We start from the raw sequence: 20,482 nt of genomic DNA on the forward strand, positions 1-20,482 counted from the left end.
AAAAGAGGGCAGAACATATGAGTTCTATAAACAGCCTGTGAATATCTTAGCTTGCAAACGACTATGTTCCCCTTAAAATAAGGGTACTGTGGAAGAATATTGTGGGCTTCCTGGGTGGCGCTAGTGGTAAAGAACCTGCCTGCCAGTGCAAGAAATGTAAAGAGACTCAAGTTCGACTCAGGGTCGGGAAAATCTCTTGGGGGAGGGCATGGCAACCCGTTCCAGTATTCTTCCCTACAGAATCCCTTGGACAAAGGAGCCTGGCAGGCTACAGTTCATAGGGTGGCAAAGAGTCGGACATGAGTGAAGTGACTTAGCACACACACACGAAAGAATATTGTAATGTTTTATGGAGAAATTGATTCAGTGAAATGGGAAAGTATTAAGTTACATGGAAAAATAAATCATGATAGCCTCTCTTTAAAAAAGTAGGCAAAGGATTTGAATAGACATTTCTCCAAAGAGGATCTACAAATGACGAATAAGCACAAGAAAAGATGCCAACACTATCAGTCATTAGGAAAATGCAAATCAAAGTCACAATGAGATACCACTTTATACCTACTTGGATGGTTATAATTTTTTAAATGTAAAATAAGTGTTGGCAAGAATATAGAGCAACAAACTCTCATACATAGCTGGTAGAAATATAAAATGGTGCAGCCGTTTTTAAGTTAAACAGAGTTACCATGAAAGTGAAAATGAAAGGTGCTCAGTCATGTCCGACTCTTTGCGACCCCGTGGACTATATGGTCCATGGAATTCTCCAGGCCAGAATACTGGAGTGGGGAGCCGTTCCCTTCTCCAGCGCATCTTCCCAACCCAGGGATAGAACCCAGGTCTTTCGCACTGCAGGTGGATTCTTTACTAGCTGAGTCACCAGGGAAGCCCACAGAGTTACCACATGACCAAGCAAGTCTACTCTCATATACCCAAGAGAGTTGAAAACATGTATTTACACAAAAACCTATACAAATGTTCACAGCAACATTACCAACAGCAGCCCAAAACTGAAATCAACCCATGAATGGACAAATTAGTCTGATATACCTATGCTATGGAATACTATTTAGGAGATTAGTGGCTTCCAGGAAATGAGACAAGGTTGGAACTGAGAGGCTGAGTTTTCTTTTTTGGCAGGGGGTAGGGGCACAGGGTGAAAAATGTTCTGGAATTAGTGGTGACAGCAGCACAACTCTGTGAATATACTATCAACTACTTAACTGTATGGTTTAAGAAGATTAAAATGGGGAACTTCATGTTATGATAATTTTATCTCAATAAAAAGTTTTTTTAGAAAAACATTTTAGGGCATCAATGTCAACAAAAGGTACCATCACTGTCAAACAGGTCACTGTTGTGAAGAAGCAAATGAAAACAATGAGCTTACAACGCTCTATGTCACGCTCTAGCATCTGACAAGTGCTGGTTAAGTGCTCCAAAGAGTCATGCCCAGACTCAACTTGTGTCTAGCTTGCAGTAATCTAAAGCTTGCCACTAGATGGAAATTTCACAGCTTATTTGTTCTCGTTTAGAAAGCAAAAACTAGTGACATTCTAGAAATGCGCCATCCCTTTATCCAAGCTATCTATTATTAATTTAGTATTACTTGTTCAATGATCCCTTAGCACTTTTAAGAACCAAATAGCATACAAGGCAATCATACAAAGAAAGTAAGCTATCAGGTGAAGTTTCCTTTTTTATTGCTAATCCTTTAGTTTTACATTTTATAATTAAAAAATATAAAGAAACAGATTTTCAAATACTTTTTTTTTCTAGTTTACAGTTCTAAAACCTCACAACACTGCCACTAAAAACTCTAGACATTCCTCTTTAAGAGACAATTATAGCAAAGTGATAAAAAGCACTGGTTCTGAAATCAGATGGATTTGTTTTCAAACTCAAGCTTCTACTTGTAGTTGTGTAAATGTGGATGAGTTGTTCAACCTCTGAAAAAAAAAGGGATGATACTTGCTACTTTTAAGAGATGCTATGAAGATTAGATAAGAACATAACATAAGGAATATAGTATAAGAATAAAGTCTGGCATAGTATAGGCTCTCAATAAGAGAACATCTTATCTAGGACCCAGATGTCCCTTTAGCTGACAAACTCCTCTCTTAAGTATTACAAGATAACATGAGCTCATTTTTCTCTCTGTCATCTTCACTTCTTAGATTAAGGGACCCAAAATACAATGAAATCCTGGCCTTCAAAAATGAAAAATTACGGGAAAAAAAAAAAAATGAAAAATTACTACTGCCTGAAAATAATGATTTCTCTTCATCACAGAAACATAGCTTCAGTCTTATAATCCAAATGCATCCTAAACAGTTGTCAGAATAATCTTCCTAAAATACTGATCTTTTGATATCAACATCAGATCAATCCTCTCTCCAAAGGCAGCATCTTTTCTGTTGGCTTATATGATGCTGCACTCTTCTGTTTTTTTCTCCTTTCCCTTCCTGACATTTAAATGTTAACTTTTTCTTCAAAGTCCATTTCCCTTTTCTCCCAACTTGACTGCATTCCATCCCCTGGCAGTAAATGCCATTTTTATTCCCAAGGGTCTAAAAGTTATACCCTAGCCCAGACTTCTTTGAGTACAAAACTCATATATCCAACTGCTTATTCACTATTTCCACTTGGATGTTTCAGAGGCATCTCAAACTTAATATATCTAACTCTGAAAACTTTAAACCTGCTTTTCTATTATCTTTTTCACCTCTGTAAAATTATCTCCATATATAGCTACTCAAAAATTTATCTAACTCATCAATAACATACACTCCATCACCAGCCCTTTTGGTTCTACCTTGAAAATACATCTTTAACATTCAAAATGCACCTTTAATACACCTTGAATTTCAAACCTGAAATTTCTAGAATATTACCACAGCATCTTAACTGGTCTATTTGCTACTAGTCTTGATGCTCCCCATACTCTCCTCAATCCAGTCTTTCCAAACAAACAGAAGGAACTTTTAAATATAAGTCTGATCACATCAAACCCCTACTTTAAAATATTCACTGGCTTCTCCTTAAAATTAAATCCAAGGCTTATTAACATGATCTATAAGAACCTGCATTAATAATCTACTCTCTGCCTATCTCTCCAATTCCATCTTATTCTCTGGCTCCAGCCACAAACTCCTTACAAAGACCAATTACTTTCTTATTGGGGGTAGGTTATTTCATACCATCTCCCCTACTACCAGCCCTAATCCCACTTTTATTCATATAGCTGGCTTCTTCATATTCTTTCTTCAAAAAGGCCTTCCCTGATCCTCAAATCCATCAGTCTCCACACTCAACATTCTCACAGTAACCTGATATTTTCCTGTAGAATATTTACAAACGCTTACAAAACAAGTCTACGTGCTTACTTACTTAATGTCTATCTCTGCTACTAGACTGCTCCATAGAGCAAGAACCACATCTATTTGATTTGTCTGACACCCAAAACCCAAACATCTAGATAGCATCTGGCATAGAACAGCGTTCAACAGACTTCTTTTTTTTTTCAAATAAATGAACAAACAAATCTCATATTAGATGACAGGGTTTTTTTTTTTTAATAAATGCTATAATGGAGATTAAAGGAGGTACTATAAAAACATAGACTAGAATCATAAATCTGAAAGAAGTTAAAATGAGCAGATTACATGTCAGCTGAGTCTTTGAATACAACCTCTGAAAAGCTAATACTAATGGCTTTTCATTCCAGTTAGAACTGCTGCCAAGATCCTGCTGTACACCAAACAAGTCAAAATCTGTAGCAGTGACACTTAAGCACATATATTTTTTAAGCTTCCCAGATGATTCTCATATAAGAGAAGCACTGGACTAAGCAGAAAGAATGAGTGCATATGTCAAAAAAAAAAAAAAAAAAAAGGACTAATTTGAACAAAAGCACTGAAATCAAGAAAGGAACTGCATGCTGAGGAATAGTAATCAAGCCAATGAAGGCATGGAGGTAGATGGGGTATAGGAAGGCAAATTATGACAAATACATTGAAGACAAATTGTGGAAGTTCTTAAATTCCTCTACAGGAAATATGGACACTATCCTGCAGACAGAAAGGAATGTGAATGATTTTTAAGCAAAGGAGAAATAAGCACAGAGCTCAGAAGTAACTTAGATATTAGGAAAGACTAGAGTAGGAAGACTCTAGAGGCAGAAAATCAGTTAAGAAGTTACCTTAACAACCCAGATTTTTTAAATACTGACATAAATAAAACAGAGGAAAGAAGTGGTAGAGAGAGACATTTCTGGACAAAAGAGAGAATTCACGGTATCTGATTATAGTTTGAACACAGCTGGGGAGGTTTCTATATTGGAAAGCTGCATCATTTATAACACCATACATAAAATGACATAAAGGACACAGTATAGACACATGTTTTTAAAAAGTTAGTTAGGAACCTGAGAAAACTCATGTACCTATAAGGAGAATACCAGAATATTCTGACATTCTACACTGAATAGCCAGAGCTATTGGAAATTTGAACCTGGCTAGCCTGTAACAAAGTTGTGAGTCATCTGTATTAAGAGAAAGCTGGAGTCATGAGAGAAAATAGAAAGCCACTTAAAGAAACACATACATTTAAAGAATATATGTAGAAGAGTCTCATAATAACCCTGTGAGTAAGAGCAGGCTTTGCTGTCCCATTTCTGTTTTGTTCCCTTTAGGTTTTTAAAAGAAAAAGTCTGAGAAGTTCAAATAGTTTTAAATGAGTTGACCAAGTCACCTAAGTTGAAAGAGGCAGAACCAAAAGCACTATACAATCTTTTGCAGCATGCTTACTGGTACAGGCTAGCAGGTAGGACTTCACGGGATCCATACAGCAAAATCTTAAGTCCTTAGTTTCATAGGGCCAGGAGATAACATTTTTCTGAACTATCCAAGGATTCTGGAGACCCATCAAACCAATACTTTAAAATGCAAAGGTAAATATATGTATTTTTATAGAAAAACAAAAACACATGCAATTATAAGTGAGCTGGGCTTCCCTGGTGGCTCAGACGGTAAAGCACCTGCCTGCAGTGTGGGAGACCCGGGTTTGATCCCTGGGTTGGGAAGATCCCCTGGAGAAGGAAATGGCAACCCACTCTGGTACTCTTGCCTGGAAAATTCCATGGACTGAGAAGCCTAGTAGGCTACAGTCTATGGGGTCTCAAAGAGTCAGACGGGACTTCACGTTTCTTAACCAATTATAAGAATTTATGTTGTTGTTATATACTCTTAGGTTCTTTTCACAAACAAACAGGAATTGTATGAAATGTATATTGATTTTGTTCTTGGAATCTTAAAAGTGTAAACTTTATTGCAGTTTATCCTCATCCCTTGAAAGATAAGAAACATTAGGTAACTAACTGATAATGGATAAGATGAATGTGAAGCTACAAAGACTATTTACAGTAAGGGAAGGCTAGAAAGATCTGATAATTCATTTACATAAATCAAGTCCAACCTACCTAGGAATAATAATTACTGTCTTAGGTCAACTTTCACAGAGCTGAATTCAAAATTAAACACTGCATATTATTACATACAAGTAAACAAGTCAATGTTTCCACAAATCTTCTTCTTAAAATTATTTTAAAGGTAAATACAGAAATTAACAAAAATATTTTCAACATACCCTAACTTTACAGTGTGATAAGAGTCCCCACATTGGCTGTGCACAGGCTTCAAGTTCAGCAGCAAAGGCAGCATAGTAGGTCTGAGATTCAAACTCCACATGCTCATTTAGTTCTCGCTTATTTAAGTTCATACCTGACAAAAATTAAAACAGATATAAACCATGCCGAATGGAAACAAACACCTACACTCAAAATTAAGTAAAATACTTCCTCATACCAAACAGATTTTAATGTTCACAAATGGCATAAATGACAAAATATGTACAGAAATTAATAAATTATTAAAAATAAAATAGTCTGGTCCTTTCGGAATTCTTTATAAACTAGACTTTCTTAAAAACATTTTGTGAATTATCTCTTTCTTACATAATTGAATATATTAAATAAACTCAAAACTATTTTAATTGGCACTGGTTGAACTTTTTATGGAAGTGTTAACAATCTTTCTTATAAGAAAATTTCTAGATTAATGCTTTAAAATGCTTTTTAAAATTACACTGCTATTTCCTATATAATAGTTTGACTTTTTTCATAACTCTGATATGTTTCATGAGCACTTTATTAAATACTTACAAATATCAATTAAAATGAGACATTTCACATGTAACTGAATGATGTGCTATTTATTATCCTTTAATTAGTGTCTGATAGTTTACTATTAGTAATTTTGCAAACTAAAAATAAATAAATAAGAAAAAAACTGAAATTCATACCTTGAAAGAAAGATACAAAGTTCATCCATGTCACTAACAAACCATGGTCCTCCAAAAATCTCTTAGCCACACTTTGATGAGAAAGGATATTAATAAAATCACTGACAAGAGGCCAATAAGTGTTATTCTTCAGCAATGCTTCTCCACAATTCACTACAACGTGTAAACTATTTTCTTCATCTAAAACAGACACAAACACATACACCCAAAAAAAATCAGCTTAAAAAAAAATAGCCTTATCAAAGATAAAGATTATATATTTTAGAATCAGAGTCACCTAAATTCAAACCCCAACCTGACATTTAATACCTATATGGCTTCAGGTATATTACATAACTCTGAATCAATTTCCTCACCTATAAAAATGGGGAAAAAACACATATATTAAGGCAATTAAATGAAACATTAACATAACACTTAGCACATCATTACAATTATTATTACTACCTGTCAAAACATATTACACGAAATTGAGTTATGAAACTATAAAATACATACATAAACTTCTTAAGCCTAAAAAAAAAAGCCTCAAAGTTTAAACACATCATTGGAAGGAAGCGATGGGGAGGATTAGGCTTGTATAAAATCTTTACTATTAGAAGTTATAGCATGTATGTATTAGCTCTCTTGACCTATTTCCCTATTCCAGCTTAACTGATTCACTGGACAAACAAGCCCCCCATTCCTACTGTAAAACACATTAATACCCATAACACACAGAATGCTCAAAGTTGAGCCTATTCCAGACTACACAAGACCCAAGGTATATGCTTATCCAGAGTCTGTTTTCGTTTCTGTTCATACTAATTGTTCTTTGTATTATAATCATAAAATTTAAATCACAAGTATATAATCTGATAAAATGCGAATGCATAAATACAGCTATTATAAAAACTGGATCATAAACTTTTGAAAGACAATAAAAGTGCTTAAGAAAATCTTGGAGGAGAAAAATCATAAGAGTACAGAAGATTTTCAAAACTCAGACTGTTTCATAAAAATTTTTATGATCTTATTCTACTTTAAAGAAACTGAAAATGGAAATCACAGGTGCTGCTTTACAAATGTAGTATATACAAGAAGGATAAAAGAGAATTCCAGTAAAGAATACAATAACTTACAAATGCTTTGCCCAAAATGAAAAAACTGGAGAACAAACAACCATTCTTATGATTTAAGTTAAAATCCTCTGTTTCAGATATCTATGTATCATTTTTTAACAATTCCTCACTCTAATCAACTTTCTAACTAACCACCCTATTGTCAAACTCATCAGTGAAGAGGGCTTCTACTGGACTCCATATTTCTATAAATTAAATTTAGGTTTCATTCCATAAAATTATTTTACCGAACTCAAACTTAACAACATATGAAACAGGACCCACAATAGAATGAGAGAGGGTATAGCTGAATGAGGAAATGGAGATAAGGGAGGTTTACAAATTACCCACACCTAAGATTTGGAAACAGTGACAGACTTTATTTTGGGGTGCTCCAAAATCACTGCAGATGGTGATTGCAGCCATGAAATTAAAAGACGTTTACTCATTGGAAGGAAAGTTATGACCAACCTAGATAGCATATTAAAAAGCAGAGACATTACTTTGCCAACAAAGGTCCGTCTAGTCAAGGCTATGGTTTTTCCAGTGGTCATGTATGGATATGAGACTTGGACTATAAAGAAAGCTGAGCACCAAAGAATTGATGCTTTTGAACTGTGGTGTTGGAGAAGACTCTTGAGAGTCCCTTGGACTGCAAGGAGATCCAACTCGTCCATCCTAAAGGAGATCAGTCCTGGGTGTTCGTAGGAAGGACTAATGTTGAAGCTGAAACTCCAGTACTTTGGCCACCTGATGCAAAGAGCTGACTCATTTGAAAAGACCCTGATTCTGGAAAAGATTGAGGGCTGAAAGAGAAGGGGACGACGGAGGATGAGACCGCTGGATGGCACCACCGACTCAATGGACATGAGTTTGAGTAAACTCCGGGAGTTGGTGATGGACAGGGAGGCCTGGCATGCTGCAGTTCATGGGATCACAAAGAGTCAGACACGACTGAGCGACTGAACTGAAGATCTGGAAATGTTCTCTGACAACTACAGCCATTATAAGTGAGTGAGCAGTTGATTTTGATGGGACAGTGCTTAGGGATGCCAAGATTTTTTTAACTTTTATAAACATTGAGAATCACTGTTTAATTGAAATCAGAGGATGAACAAGCAAAATACAATTAATCAAAATCACCATTTTCCTGACACTGCTTTAAATACACTACTGTCCTTGTGAAAAATACCTTGGAATCTATAATGAAACAAAATGACTAGAACTTCTATTTTTATCCAACTGATACTTTTCCAAATATAGATACAGAGACAGCAGTGATTCAGTGTTAGATGATATTCAGTTCAGTTCAGTCACTCAGTCGTGTCCGACTCATTGCGACCCCATGAATCGCAGCACGCCAGGCCTCCCTGTCCATCACCAACTCCCGGAGTTCACTCAAACTCACGTCCATCGAGTTGGTGATGCCATCCAGCCATCTCATCCTCTGTCGTCCCCTTCTCCTCCTGCCCCCAATCCCTCCCAGCATCAGAGTGTCAACTCTTCGCATGAGGTGGCCAAAGTACTGGAGTTTCAGCTTTAGCATCATTCCTTCCAAAGAACACCCAGGACTGATCTCCTTTAGAATGGACTGGTTGGATCTCCTTGCAGTCACTCAGCAACAAATATTTACTGAGTTCCTACCGAGAGCCCAGCATTCTAGTAAGCTCTGAAAATAAAGTGGAAAGTAAATCAAGATTTTATACCGTCTCTTTCTCTGCTGAGATTAATATAAGAAGATACAGCATGGTAGGGCTGTAATAGAAAGAGTACAAGAAGTCCTAAGAACAAATAAAGCTGGTCTACAATTTAGGAAAAAGAGTTTCCTGATGAAGTGATGTTTATACTGAGATTATACATCATTCTACAGAATGATGTAGAAATTGTGATTAGCCAAACAAACTAGACACGAGGAGGAAAAGGTATTCTAGGTAGAGGAAGCAGTATAAAAAAGACTGGAACTACTGGACAAAGAATGCAGAGGTTAAGTGGCACCAGTGAGTCTAGATGGCCTTATAAATCAGCTTTAGGAGTTTGCAGTTCATGAGACAAGAATGGCAAGCCACAGAGGGGGTTTTAAGCAAGAGAGGACATGAATAGATGTTTAGTGTGGAGAGTGATTATAGAAGAGTGCTGATGACTAGTAATAGAAGGCCTAGAGATGGCAATGGCTTGAACTACGGTACTGGCATAAAGAGCAGAGATGAAAAGAACTGGTTATTCTAATATATTTAGAAGGATTTAAATGACAGACCTGGTGATGGTCACTATATCTACAAAGAGTAAGAAGTCAAAACTGACTCCTAGGTTTTAGGTTGGGCAGCTCTGTAGATGGTTAGTGTGGTGCCAAAACAGCAACCTGAGCACTAACACACACAAACTTATAGACACACACATGCAGGTAATAGGAAAGAAGCAGAACCTCATAGACAGAGAATGAGTTTTTGATGTTGACATTGTGTGTGTGAGGTGCCTGCAGACATCCAAAGAATATAGTTCAATAAATAATATGATATTCAGGAAGGATGATCAATCTGGCATTATGAGCAACTATAGACATTACTACAGTTATGCAACACATGGTTTAAAGTTCCATTCTACACAGACAATTTCACAGAACAAACTGTAAAATTTCAGGGATATGGAAAAGTATAAGAAAGTAAAAGTATAAGGAAGGGGTCAGGTACTACTAGAGGCTTTTTCCTTTTAATCTTCAGTTATTGCTGTGGCCATGTGAATGAATACTCATTGTATCAGCTCCTACATTTACTAACAGTATAGACAAAATTTTCAAACACTGTCTAACGACAATGCATACAAAGGCTAAACAGAGGCTGTTACAAACTAAAAAGCATAGAGAACTTGGGTAATATCTCTAGCTAATTCAATATATTTAAAGCTCATTCCAATACTCTTCATGTAAAAACAAGAAAAACATATGGTGTTCTTAGAAAACCAGTAAATATGTACCATGAAATGTTACATACTTTAGAAAGAGGAAACAAAAACAGCATTGGAGCTAAAGATAGTGTTAGACTTGGCTTAGAAATTATGTAGTTTGTTGCCAGAAAAAATACATTTATATTTAAAGATCTTAGCAATGCTACTTGTAGCTATTTAGCTTTTGGAATATTCAATCTGCATAAGAATTTTCAGGACAGACTAATAGAAGAAAGTATACATAGAAAGCAATGAAGACTATGTAATACAATTTCAGAAAATACGGGAAAAGTAAGAAACACAGAGATAGCAAGACCAAGTGCCAAGAAACACCAACATTGACAGAATAAGCAGAAAATAATTTCACACCACACAAACAACAGAGAATCAACAGTGTGAAATGCTAATGAAAATCAAGCAAGATAAGGTCCAGTGTTTTATCACCAGCTGCCTTATCATGTAGTCATAGAAAGGGTGCCCATATAATTAATTTTATAAACTGGAACACTTTTGAGAGTAAAAAAGACTGTATTAAAATTAATGTCAAAATAACAGGCATAACCTGGAGCAGTTCTAGGAAAAGTAGGACATGTGGCTAATGGAGTCCTGGACAATTCTGGAGAAGCAACAGAACAACGGAAACAAACACTAGATGGAGGTGGGTTAACAAGTGACTAAAAGTTAAGGAAACAAATACAAAAACTCTCTCAGGAAAGCTGGCTAGAAAAAAAAAATGGAGGCAGACTCATATACATCCTCTTCCCAAGCATTCTTCTCTAAGACGCAAGCCGTACATAATAAGCATAGCTAAACCACTTAGTCAAGAAAAAAGGTTCAATTCTTTCGAAAAGAGTAGATACTTTTCATTTTTCCAAGTTTGTCAGTTTATAAATTAAAAATGCTATATTTGTGAAAAGTCCTTTTCTAATTATATAATTCTATGTATAAAAATATCATTGATACAGTTCAATGATGACAGATACTACTTCAAAAAAGAAAAAGAGTAATATACACAGCTGATGGACAGGGAGCTGGCATGCTGCAGTCCATAGGGTTGCAAAGAGTTGGACACAACTGAGCGACCGAACTGAACTGAATATACACAGCTAAGTATCTAATAAAGAAAAGGGCATCCTACACAAAGATAGAAAAATAATGCAAATCAGTTTTTAATATTTCCATTAAAAAGGTAAGGAAGTATACTGCTTTATGTAAATAATATATTATTCTCCCATTATACTTACAATGGGAAGTCAGAGTTATTGTACATAGTGAGGCGGAGTATGAGTGTTGAAGTCAGACACCTAGACTTACACTCACAGCTAAACCATAGATCACTGACTTCTCAACTTGTAAGCCACAGTTGCCTCATTGTTGCCTCACCTATAAAATGGAAAAAACAGTATCTACTCCCCAGAATTGCTGATGGTTAAATTAGATAAAACATATTAAAGCACTGGGAAAGAAACCATGGTATACAGTGAGTGCTCAAAAGATGGGAGCTATCATCATTATTAGTAGTTATTATTACATAGAAGGCATCATGCCTGCACTGATCCCTATACAAATTTTCAGGCTACGGTACTGCACCTGAGAATAGGCAGACACTATCAGTATAAAGAGAAAACAGGAGTTGGTATGCAAAAGGAGACAACAGTAGAAGGCACGTTTCAAGCGTAGGATCTCCCATTCACAGAGAATGGAAAGGTCCTAAGGTTAAATTTGATGCATTGTTTGTTATTATTTTTTAAATTTAGCTCCAAGTGCTAACAAGTGAAGACAAAGTCCTATTAAAATTGGCCAGGCTATACTGTGACTAAGAACAAAGATTCTGACATCAGGAGATACAAAGTCCTTCTTGGTTCTGTCATCTACTAACTATATATTCTACAACAAATGACTCAATTTCTCTAAGCCTCAATTTACTCATCTTTAAAGTGGAAATAATAATAACACCAATCTAGAGAGCTGTTCCTGGAATAGGAAACGGCAACCCACTCCAGTATGTTGCCTGGAAAATCCCATGGACAGAGGAGCCTGGCAGAATGCAGTCCATGGGGTCACAGAGCTGGACATGACTGAAAGACTGAGCATACACAGAGAGTTGTTCAGAAATTTAATTGAAACAATGTATAAATAATATTAACACATTAGTACATAGCAAATACTCAAATAATATAAATTATTATGAGAAGGTAAAGTCAAGATGAAAGACCACAAAGAAATAAGAATGGGAGGAATTCCTAGAAATGTTATGGCAATATGAAAAGGCATAAAGGAAGAAAATTATAGATCACACTAAAGGAACATATAAAAGGCAAGATTTATTTCAACTTTTAAATTATAAAAGTATATACATATAAAATGTCTAAAGCTGACAATAATAAATTCATGACTGCAAAAATAGAAATATATCTAATAAGAAAATGGTTAAATAAGTTACAGTAAACTCATATGATATTACTATCTGCAATAATTAAAAATCATGTTCTTAATGTGTATACTTTACAGAATATTTTAAAGTACATATTCTTATCTATAAAAATACTCAGCTCACAAAAAGAAATGAAACATCTCAAGATGTTAACAAGTTATTTGTGAATAACAGAACTGTATTTAAAGTTTTTTCTTTAAATTTTGCTAAATTTTTCAAGCTTTAACAAATACGTATTATTTTATAATATTTTTAAAAACTACTTTTAAGCATAAAAAGAGTTTTTAAGGCTAGTTATGCAAAGTGTATTTATAAAACTAGTGAAAATAATTCTGAGTTTACCTTGTAGCTCACTTTTAATAAGGCAACTTTCCATCATGTATAACAGCACAGTGACCATAATATCCAGCAGCTGACATTCTTCTGTTACCTGTCTGGCTAGCTCTTCATTGCTAAACAACTGAACACTAATATGCACAATTCTGTTAGACATAGTGTCCGATTCATGACTTTTCTTCAGTGTCTTCATAATGAAAGCATAATGCTGAACAAAAGTTTTTGTAAAAGCAACCTGTAAAATGTTTTAAACGGGAAGAAAAAAACACAGTTTAAGTTTGCTGGCACATTTTCATTTTAAATTAGCATTTTAAAGTATAAAGTGGTATCAAGTATAAAAAGTATAGATTATAAAGTATAAAATTTATAAAGCTAAGCTATGATTAGCTTATGACAATGTCCAAGACAATTGGAAAAGTAATTTCAATGATGGTAGTTACTGTACAAATGTAAATTTGTCCCTTTTTTGAAAATTTGCAAAATAGTTTGATAGCTAAAAAAATATTCAATATGCATTTTAAATTATTAAAGTTTTAAAGCAATTACAAAGATGGTTTAAAAACACAAATCTTCACTTTGCACAAAGGTATCAATTCACTAATGTCAAAGTATGTCTTTGTCCTGTGCTAACTACTTTAGCAATAAAATCTAAAGTCTCATTTGAAAATCATCGAGTTGTTTACACAACTAAACAATAAGTGAGTCAATGTGACTACTCCAAAAGAAATGATATTTTTTCCTATTTGATCTGAAAGCCAACCAATATTTAAGTTTTCTTTTTTGTGTACCATATACACTTATTTTCTTAAGGAGACATAAACACACAAAACAGCATTATTAAAGTGTCACTCCTAAAGAGGCTTTACTTTTTAAACCATAAGAAGAGCTAACCCATGATTCACTGTCTTTTCAGATACAAGGCTGTATAACTTTGCCATAACCATACAAGAGTAACTGGTGGGTCCACACCCTCTGAGACTAGAGACTTCACTCATCTACATGTGTACATGAGTCAATACTATTGTGTCTTTAACAGTTATGGCCAGAAGCTACTAACTCTGTGCTTTTCCCATGCTGAATCTCACAATCTAAATTCAGTTGTCCCCATTAAACATTTTCTCAAAGCATCTTGCATCTTTCTCCTTTAGAGAATTTACTATAATTTTTAACTACATATTTATTTGTATAATTGTGCTTTTGTTTGTCCCCCAGCAATTTCTCTGGACCAAGTCTCATGCAGAAAGGTAACCCTAAGGATCCCGCTCTGTAAAAGTGCTTTGACTCAGATCTAAAATACTGTGCTTTTTGTGTAGGCCCTCTTTTGGCAACTGAGCTGAGAAATACATCAAAAAGATTTAATGTTGACAAGGCAAAGAAAGGTGATCAAAGTTCAGAAAAGAAGGAAAAAATGTAGATACCTTATACTCTTGATCTGGAAGCATGTTGAGTAAGAAAGTCACCATCTTCTGCGGAAATTCATACTTTATTGTCCAAAACAATAGCTCTTCTAAGAAACTTTTATGTTTCAAAACATCCATTATGGATTGATCTACATAAGAAAAATAAAATTTATCACCCTAATGATTTAAGTTGCTCATCTCATTTAAACCTTACTATAACAACCCAGCAACCTCAAACATCTGAATATGCCTAAAAATCAAGGCTATCCTTTCAATAATTGAAATGATACTACTAACAATATCAAGTTGTTTCTATAATGTCCACAGTACAATAAAATACTTACTTAGTCCTTATAATTCAACATAAAGTAGTTACTAGAAAAATAATTACTTGTCCTTAAACATAAGAACCAGACATGAAACAATGAACTGGTTCCAAATTGCGAAAGGAGTATGTCAAAGCTGTATATTGTCACCCTGCTATTTTAATTTATATGCAGAGTACATCATGCAAAATGCCAGGCTGGATGAAGCACAAGCTGGAATCAAAGACTGCTGGCAGAAATATCAATAACTTCAGATATGCAGATGACACCACCTTTATGGCAGAAAATGAACAGGAACAAGAGCCTCTTGATGAAAGTGAAAGAGAAGAAAGTGGAAAAGCTGGCTTAAAAATCAACATTCAAAAACTAAGATCATGGCATCTGGTCCCATCACTTCATGGGAAATAGATGGGGAAACAATGGAAACAGTGACAGACTTTTTTTTCTTGGGCTCCAAAATGACTGCAGATGGTGACTGCAGCCACGAAATTAAAAGACGCTTACTCCTTGGAAGAAAAGCTATGACCAACCTAGATAGCATATTAAAAAGCAGAGACATTACTTTGCCAACAAAGGTCCATCTAGTCAAAGCTACGGTTTTTCCAGTAGTCATGTATGGATGTGAGAGATGGGATTATAAAGAAATCTGAGAGCCGAAGAATTGATGCTTTTGAACTGTGGTGTTGGAGAAGACTCTTGAGAGTCCCTTGGACTGCAAGGAGATAAACCAGTCAATCCTAAAGGAAATCAATCCTTTAGAATATTCATTGGAAGAACTGATGCTGAAGTTGAAGCTCCAATACTTTGGCCACCTGATGCGAAGAGCTGACTCATTTGAAAAGACCCTGATACTGGGAAAGATTGAAGGCAGGAGGAGAAGGGGATGACAGAGGATGAGAAAGTTGGATGGCATCACCGACTTGATGGACATGAGTTTGAGCAAGGTCCGGGAGTTGGTGATGGACAGGGACGCCTGGAGTGCTGCAGTCCATGGGGTCACAAAGAGTCAGACACGACTGAGTGACTGAACTGAAGCATAAGCCCTTTATCTAAAACTTCTACTATGATTTAAAATAATTATCTTACAAGAACAATATTCATGGCACATAATTTAAATAGTAGTAATTTTAAACTAAAAACATACTACTAAGGACAAACTCCAATTTTGTTTTGAAAAGTCTTTATAGGATAATTTATCTATTTCTTTAAAATTATCCTTCATAAATGAAATGTTAACTTCACTAGAGAAAATAATCATTAGTGCACTGCTTACTCTAATATACAAAAGCATCTACTCTCTTCTGGTAGGAACATACCAGGAAACACATAGAATGTTAGCTATGTTTACTTGCACTGGACTCAAGATGCCCTCTTCATACATAGAGGAAACAGGAAACGGATGTCTGTTTTGAATTAAAAGGTATTCGAAGGGGGAATAAATTATCTCCTGGAAAGCCTATTTCTAAAGCCAAGTGCCACTTCTTGAGGGTTAGGCTCTTTCCTGCTTATCTCTGCCTCCTTGCCTTGCTGAATCAACAGAAAGGTCTCAACTGGTACATGAGGAACTGAATTTTTTTAAATTTTACACTGGAGTATATTTGATTACCAATGCTGTGTTAGTTTCAAGGTGTACAGCAAAGTGTGAATTGAATGTTTTTAATACTTTAGTTCTCTTTTACCCCTCAAAATGAACTAGAAAATTCTATTAATCTTTACTAGAGCAAACTATCCTGGGATACTGCTCTGAATCATGAACTCTATATAAGGGCATTAAGTGTCAACTATGGACTGGTTCAGTGCTTAAGCAAGAATTAGAGTTAGAGGAGAGATCTGAAAAGCCAGTATCACATGAATCAAAATACTCAGGTATAGCCCTAACTAATTACATGTCAAGTAGTCTTCCAGGGTAATCTTGCAGAATTTTTAATTAACCCTATCCCAATCCTATCCCCGTGCTACAGTTCTTCTATTATTGAGTAATGTGTTCATATCATAGGTGGCTCAGTGGTAAAGAACCTCCTGCCAATGCAGGAGACTCAAGAGAGGCAAGTTTGATCCCAGAGTCAGGAAGATCCTCTGGAGGAGGAAATGGCAACCCACTCCAGTATTCTTACCTGGAAAACCCCATAGACAGAGGAGCCTGACAGGCTACAGTCCAGGGGGTGGCAAAAAAGCCAGACACAACTTAGCAACTAAACAATAACATCATTATCTCCTCAGGTAATGAGTCTAAAAGAGTAACCTCAGTATTTAATCACTCTCTTGATTTTTTCATAAAACACTGAGTTTAATAAGACTTAAATCAGATATAACCTTAATCCAATTTTCCATTAATAATTAACAACCACTATTTTCAGAATAACAAATTCATTAATCTAGAAACACTATAATTTAAACTATACAGAGACAAAAATATCTGCTAATCCCCCCATCTAACTCCCTTTCAGTGCAGCCTTCAGTATAAGCCATATGCAGAAGGACTAAAAATAGAAATACAATTATAATATACAGCTCTTATTTGGAAATAAAAATTCTTTATTTCTCAAATCACACAATTTTCTACTTGTAAAACAGAAATCTCTTCCTCCTGCCACTTCCAGGATATAGCAATGATTTAAAAGAGAAATAACCAGTTTTGCAAGAAATGAGGTAAAATATATTCAAAGGTCACACTGACAGATTCAAAGTCAAAAAGTAACAAAATTAGGGGCCAAATGAATTAGGCGACAGGAATAAAAGGATTATAATTAAAAATTAGAATATAACTTAGAGCACACATTGCCAAAGCCAATTTAATTCTCAAAATTCACTTGGTACCAACATGACTGAGAATTTCACTGACTACCAAAAAAATACCCCTGCCAGGTAAGTGCTTCTGAAAATAATTACAAAGCTGAACAAAACTAGTAGTATTTATTCTTTTTCTTTAAACTAGTAGTATTTATTCTTAAATTCATAGTTATAACTCTCTGCAAGTTTGTATTAGCCAAAGAAAAGCCTGAAGCTACCATAATTGTATATCAAGCATTAAAAATTAAAGATATATTACCTTTGTTTTAAATAAATAAAATAATCGAATACCCCAGAAAAGCCGTGCCTTCTATTAAAATGAAAATAGCTGCTGTTATGTACAATCCAATTTTTCTATCTTCAGACATAAAAGTGGGGGTGGGGGGTGAACCACAATGTCTTCACTGTTATTCTTAAAAGACACCAGTTTCCCAAGATATTTAAAGCATGTATTATGTGTTTTATATGTTATGTTATAGAAATCTAGTTAGAAACACTTTCATTAGCTGTGTATGATTATTACCTTTAAAATCTTGATTAAACTATCATGACCTTCACAACACCTAAAATCACTTCAAGCAAAATTGTAAAACAAAATTTCTGAATTAGTATGTGGTATAAATGAATGATAGCTTTTAATTTAGGCAGCAGAGTCCAGGCTCTGCAACTCACCAGCTCATCTTGGCCATGTTAGCTGAAGTCCTCTAGGCCTAAGCTTTTTCATCCTTAAAACTGAACTTTTGAAAATAGGCAGTGATGTGTTAGCACAGTGCCTCTCCTCTTGCCCATCATTACATATTTTATTTTCAGCTCGCTTTCAAACTGTTGAATCAAATTCTTACAAAAACTAAACCACTTTGGACTTCAGACATTTTCAAAAGCAACAATCACTTCTTGAAAAGAGTTTCTGCTAACTGAAAAAGCCATTTCTTCAATGTCCATACTCAAACCAAAGATGATAACTAATCAAGTCTTAAATCTCTTTACTACTTCTTACCAGAAAAGGAAGGAAGAGACAACAATCTATCTCAAATGCAAAAAAATTCAGGTATAAAAGAAACTTCAACATGAAGTCTGCATAAAAAATGTCTTAAGCCAGAGTCTGACCAGGCTGAAGGAAAACAATGACCTCTTAACATTGTTTTCTGAGGTATTTTCTGAACATCCCCGAAGCTTAAACTCAAGTATATGCCTAACAATCTCCTCCAACTCAGATGCATCTCAAGGACTCAGGTAATTCTGAACTGCATAACTCTGGTTAAGTCAAAGAGCCAGGTAGCCAAATGGGTTTCTAATTTCTTTCAGGCATTACAGATTTTCTGCAGGGCCAAGAAAAAGGGGAACATGTTGCAGGCGTGAGTCCTGGACAGCAAATCAAATTTCATACCCTCTGCTAACAGTCCATAAGTTGAATGCAGCAACGTGAATAACTAAGAACAGACTTACAAAATGAGCCTCAACTGAAACTGTCTGCTTGCTCCACCTTTCCAAGCAGTCTTAAACTTTCCAAAAGACACACTTGGCAGTAGAAAAAAGAATCTTTTCATGAAAATATTTTAACCTCTGAAGACTTTCTAACAGATCATACTAACCCAGAAAATAAGACTATGCTAAGATTTAGAAATCCATTTCAAAAATGGAGCACAGGCTACCAACTAATAACAAGTACTCTTGAAAAGCTTTTAGGGAGGGTCAAGAAAATATAGTGACAAAGCATTTAAACTCTGGGATTTGAATTAAGAACCTACCTCTCATTAGCTGTTATGCCTAACATGCCTTCATTCCTCATTCATAAAACAGTAGTAACAATAAAACCTACTACATATGGTTACTGTGAGAATTAAATGACAGAATGCACATGCTGTGATTAGCACTATGTCTAGCATATACAAAAGTTCGATAAATATTACTAATCTATTCCCTCACTACAGGCCTATCTACTTCTCCTTTGCATCAATATATATTGAGTCCTTACTGAGCCCTTAATATTTGTTAAGTGCCATTCATTCTCATTTTCTTTCACTCTTGTTACTTTTTCTGATACATATCCACACTACTTCCATGCTGCTCATCCTTTTTCATTCTAGAAATTGCATACTCTGGATTACAAAAAGATACAAATCAAATTTAAGCTTTATACCAAAAATGCTGGATCCAAATTAAAAGATTCAATGAAAAGAGTATTTTTCTGGCTCAAATATAATATTGCTCATTTTATGAAGAAAACAATGAATAAAAATCCCAACAGTAAGGGTTTCACTTGCTATTGAGGTCTCCCACAATCATCCCCTAACAACTCTTTCTCCATATTGAACACATCTAATAACATAACTCTCTCTTCAAAGAGCTTTGATGGCCACCCAACCAAGTGCTCTTAGTAATTAAGCATTTTTTAACACAAGAAAAAAACCAAAATATAAATACCTTTGGTGTTACTGCTTAGTTTGACCCTCTTTCTCTTGCCCAGACCTTGACTCCCATCCTGATCCTCCTGGAGAAAAACAAAATTAGCATTATCTGTAGTCCTAGTCATGAATTTATATGTTTTATGTAAATTTAAATATGCTTATAAATTATATTAAATATAAAATACAGGTGTGCTTACATATTATTAATCAATAATTTTACTCATGTATTTGCTATAATAAAATGTATTTTAATACTGATAACTTTTAATTGAAAATTAAATTTTAAATTAGCATTATAATTAAATATATCATGAAAATTCTTAGGATTAAAATGCAAGAGTTCTTAAACTTAATCTGTGCCTCTAATGAAAGATTCTCAAATGCCCCA

The 20,482-nt window shown here is 34.9% G+C and overlaps 1 protein-coding gene across 1 annotated transcript in view; it reads right to left on the reverse strand.

Annotated features, from left to right (window-relative positions):
* The window catches only part of UBR3 (ubiquitin protein ligase E3 component n-recognin 3), a 197,628-nt gene that overhangs the window by 118,320 nt on the left and 58,826 nt on the right, over nucleotides 1-20,482 (reverse strand). The window contains exons 6-10 of the mRNA XM_055572294.1: nucleotides 20,111-20,177; nucleotides 14,589-14,719; nucleotides 13,177-13,405; nucleotides 6,361-6,540; nucleotides 5,647-5,780 (exon numbers count right to left, since the gene is read on the reverse strand). Of these exons, the coding sequence (XP_055428269.1) occupies nucleotides 5,647-5,780; nucleotides 6,361-6,540; nucleotides 13,177-13,405; nucleotides 14,589-14,719; nucleotides 20,111-20,177 (741 nt within the window). The remainder of the gene's footprint in view (nucleotides 1-5,646; nucleotides 5,781-6,360; nucleotides 6,541-13,176; nucleotides 13,406-14,588; nucleotides 14,720-20,110; nucleotides 20,178-20,482) is intronic.

This window comes from Bubalus kerabau, chromosome 3, assembly GCF_029407905.1.
Source record: "Bubalus kerabau isolate K-KA32 ecotype Philippines breed swamp buffalo chromosome 3, PCC_UOA_SB_1v2, whole genome shotgun sequence".
In the NCBI taxonomy this organism is placed as follows: Eukaryota; Metazoa; Chordata; class Mammalia; order Artiodactyla; family Bovidae; genus Bubalus; species Bubalus kerabau.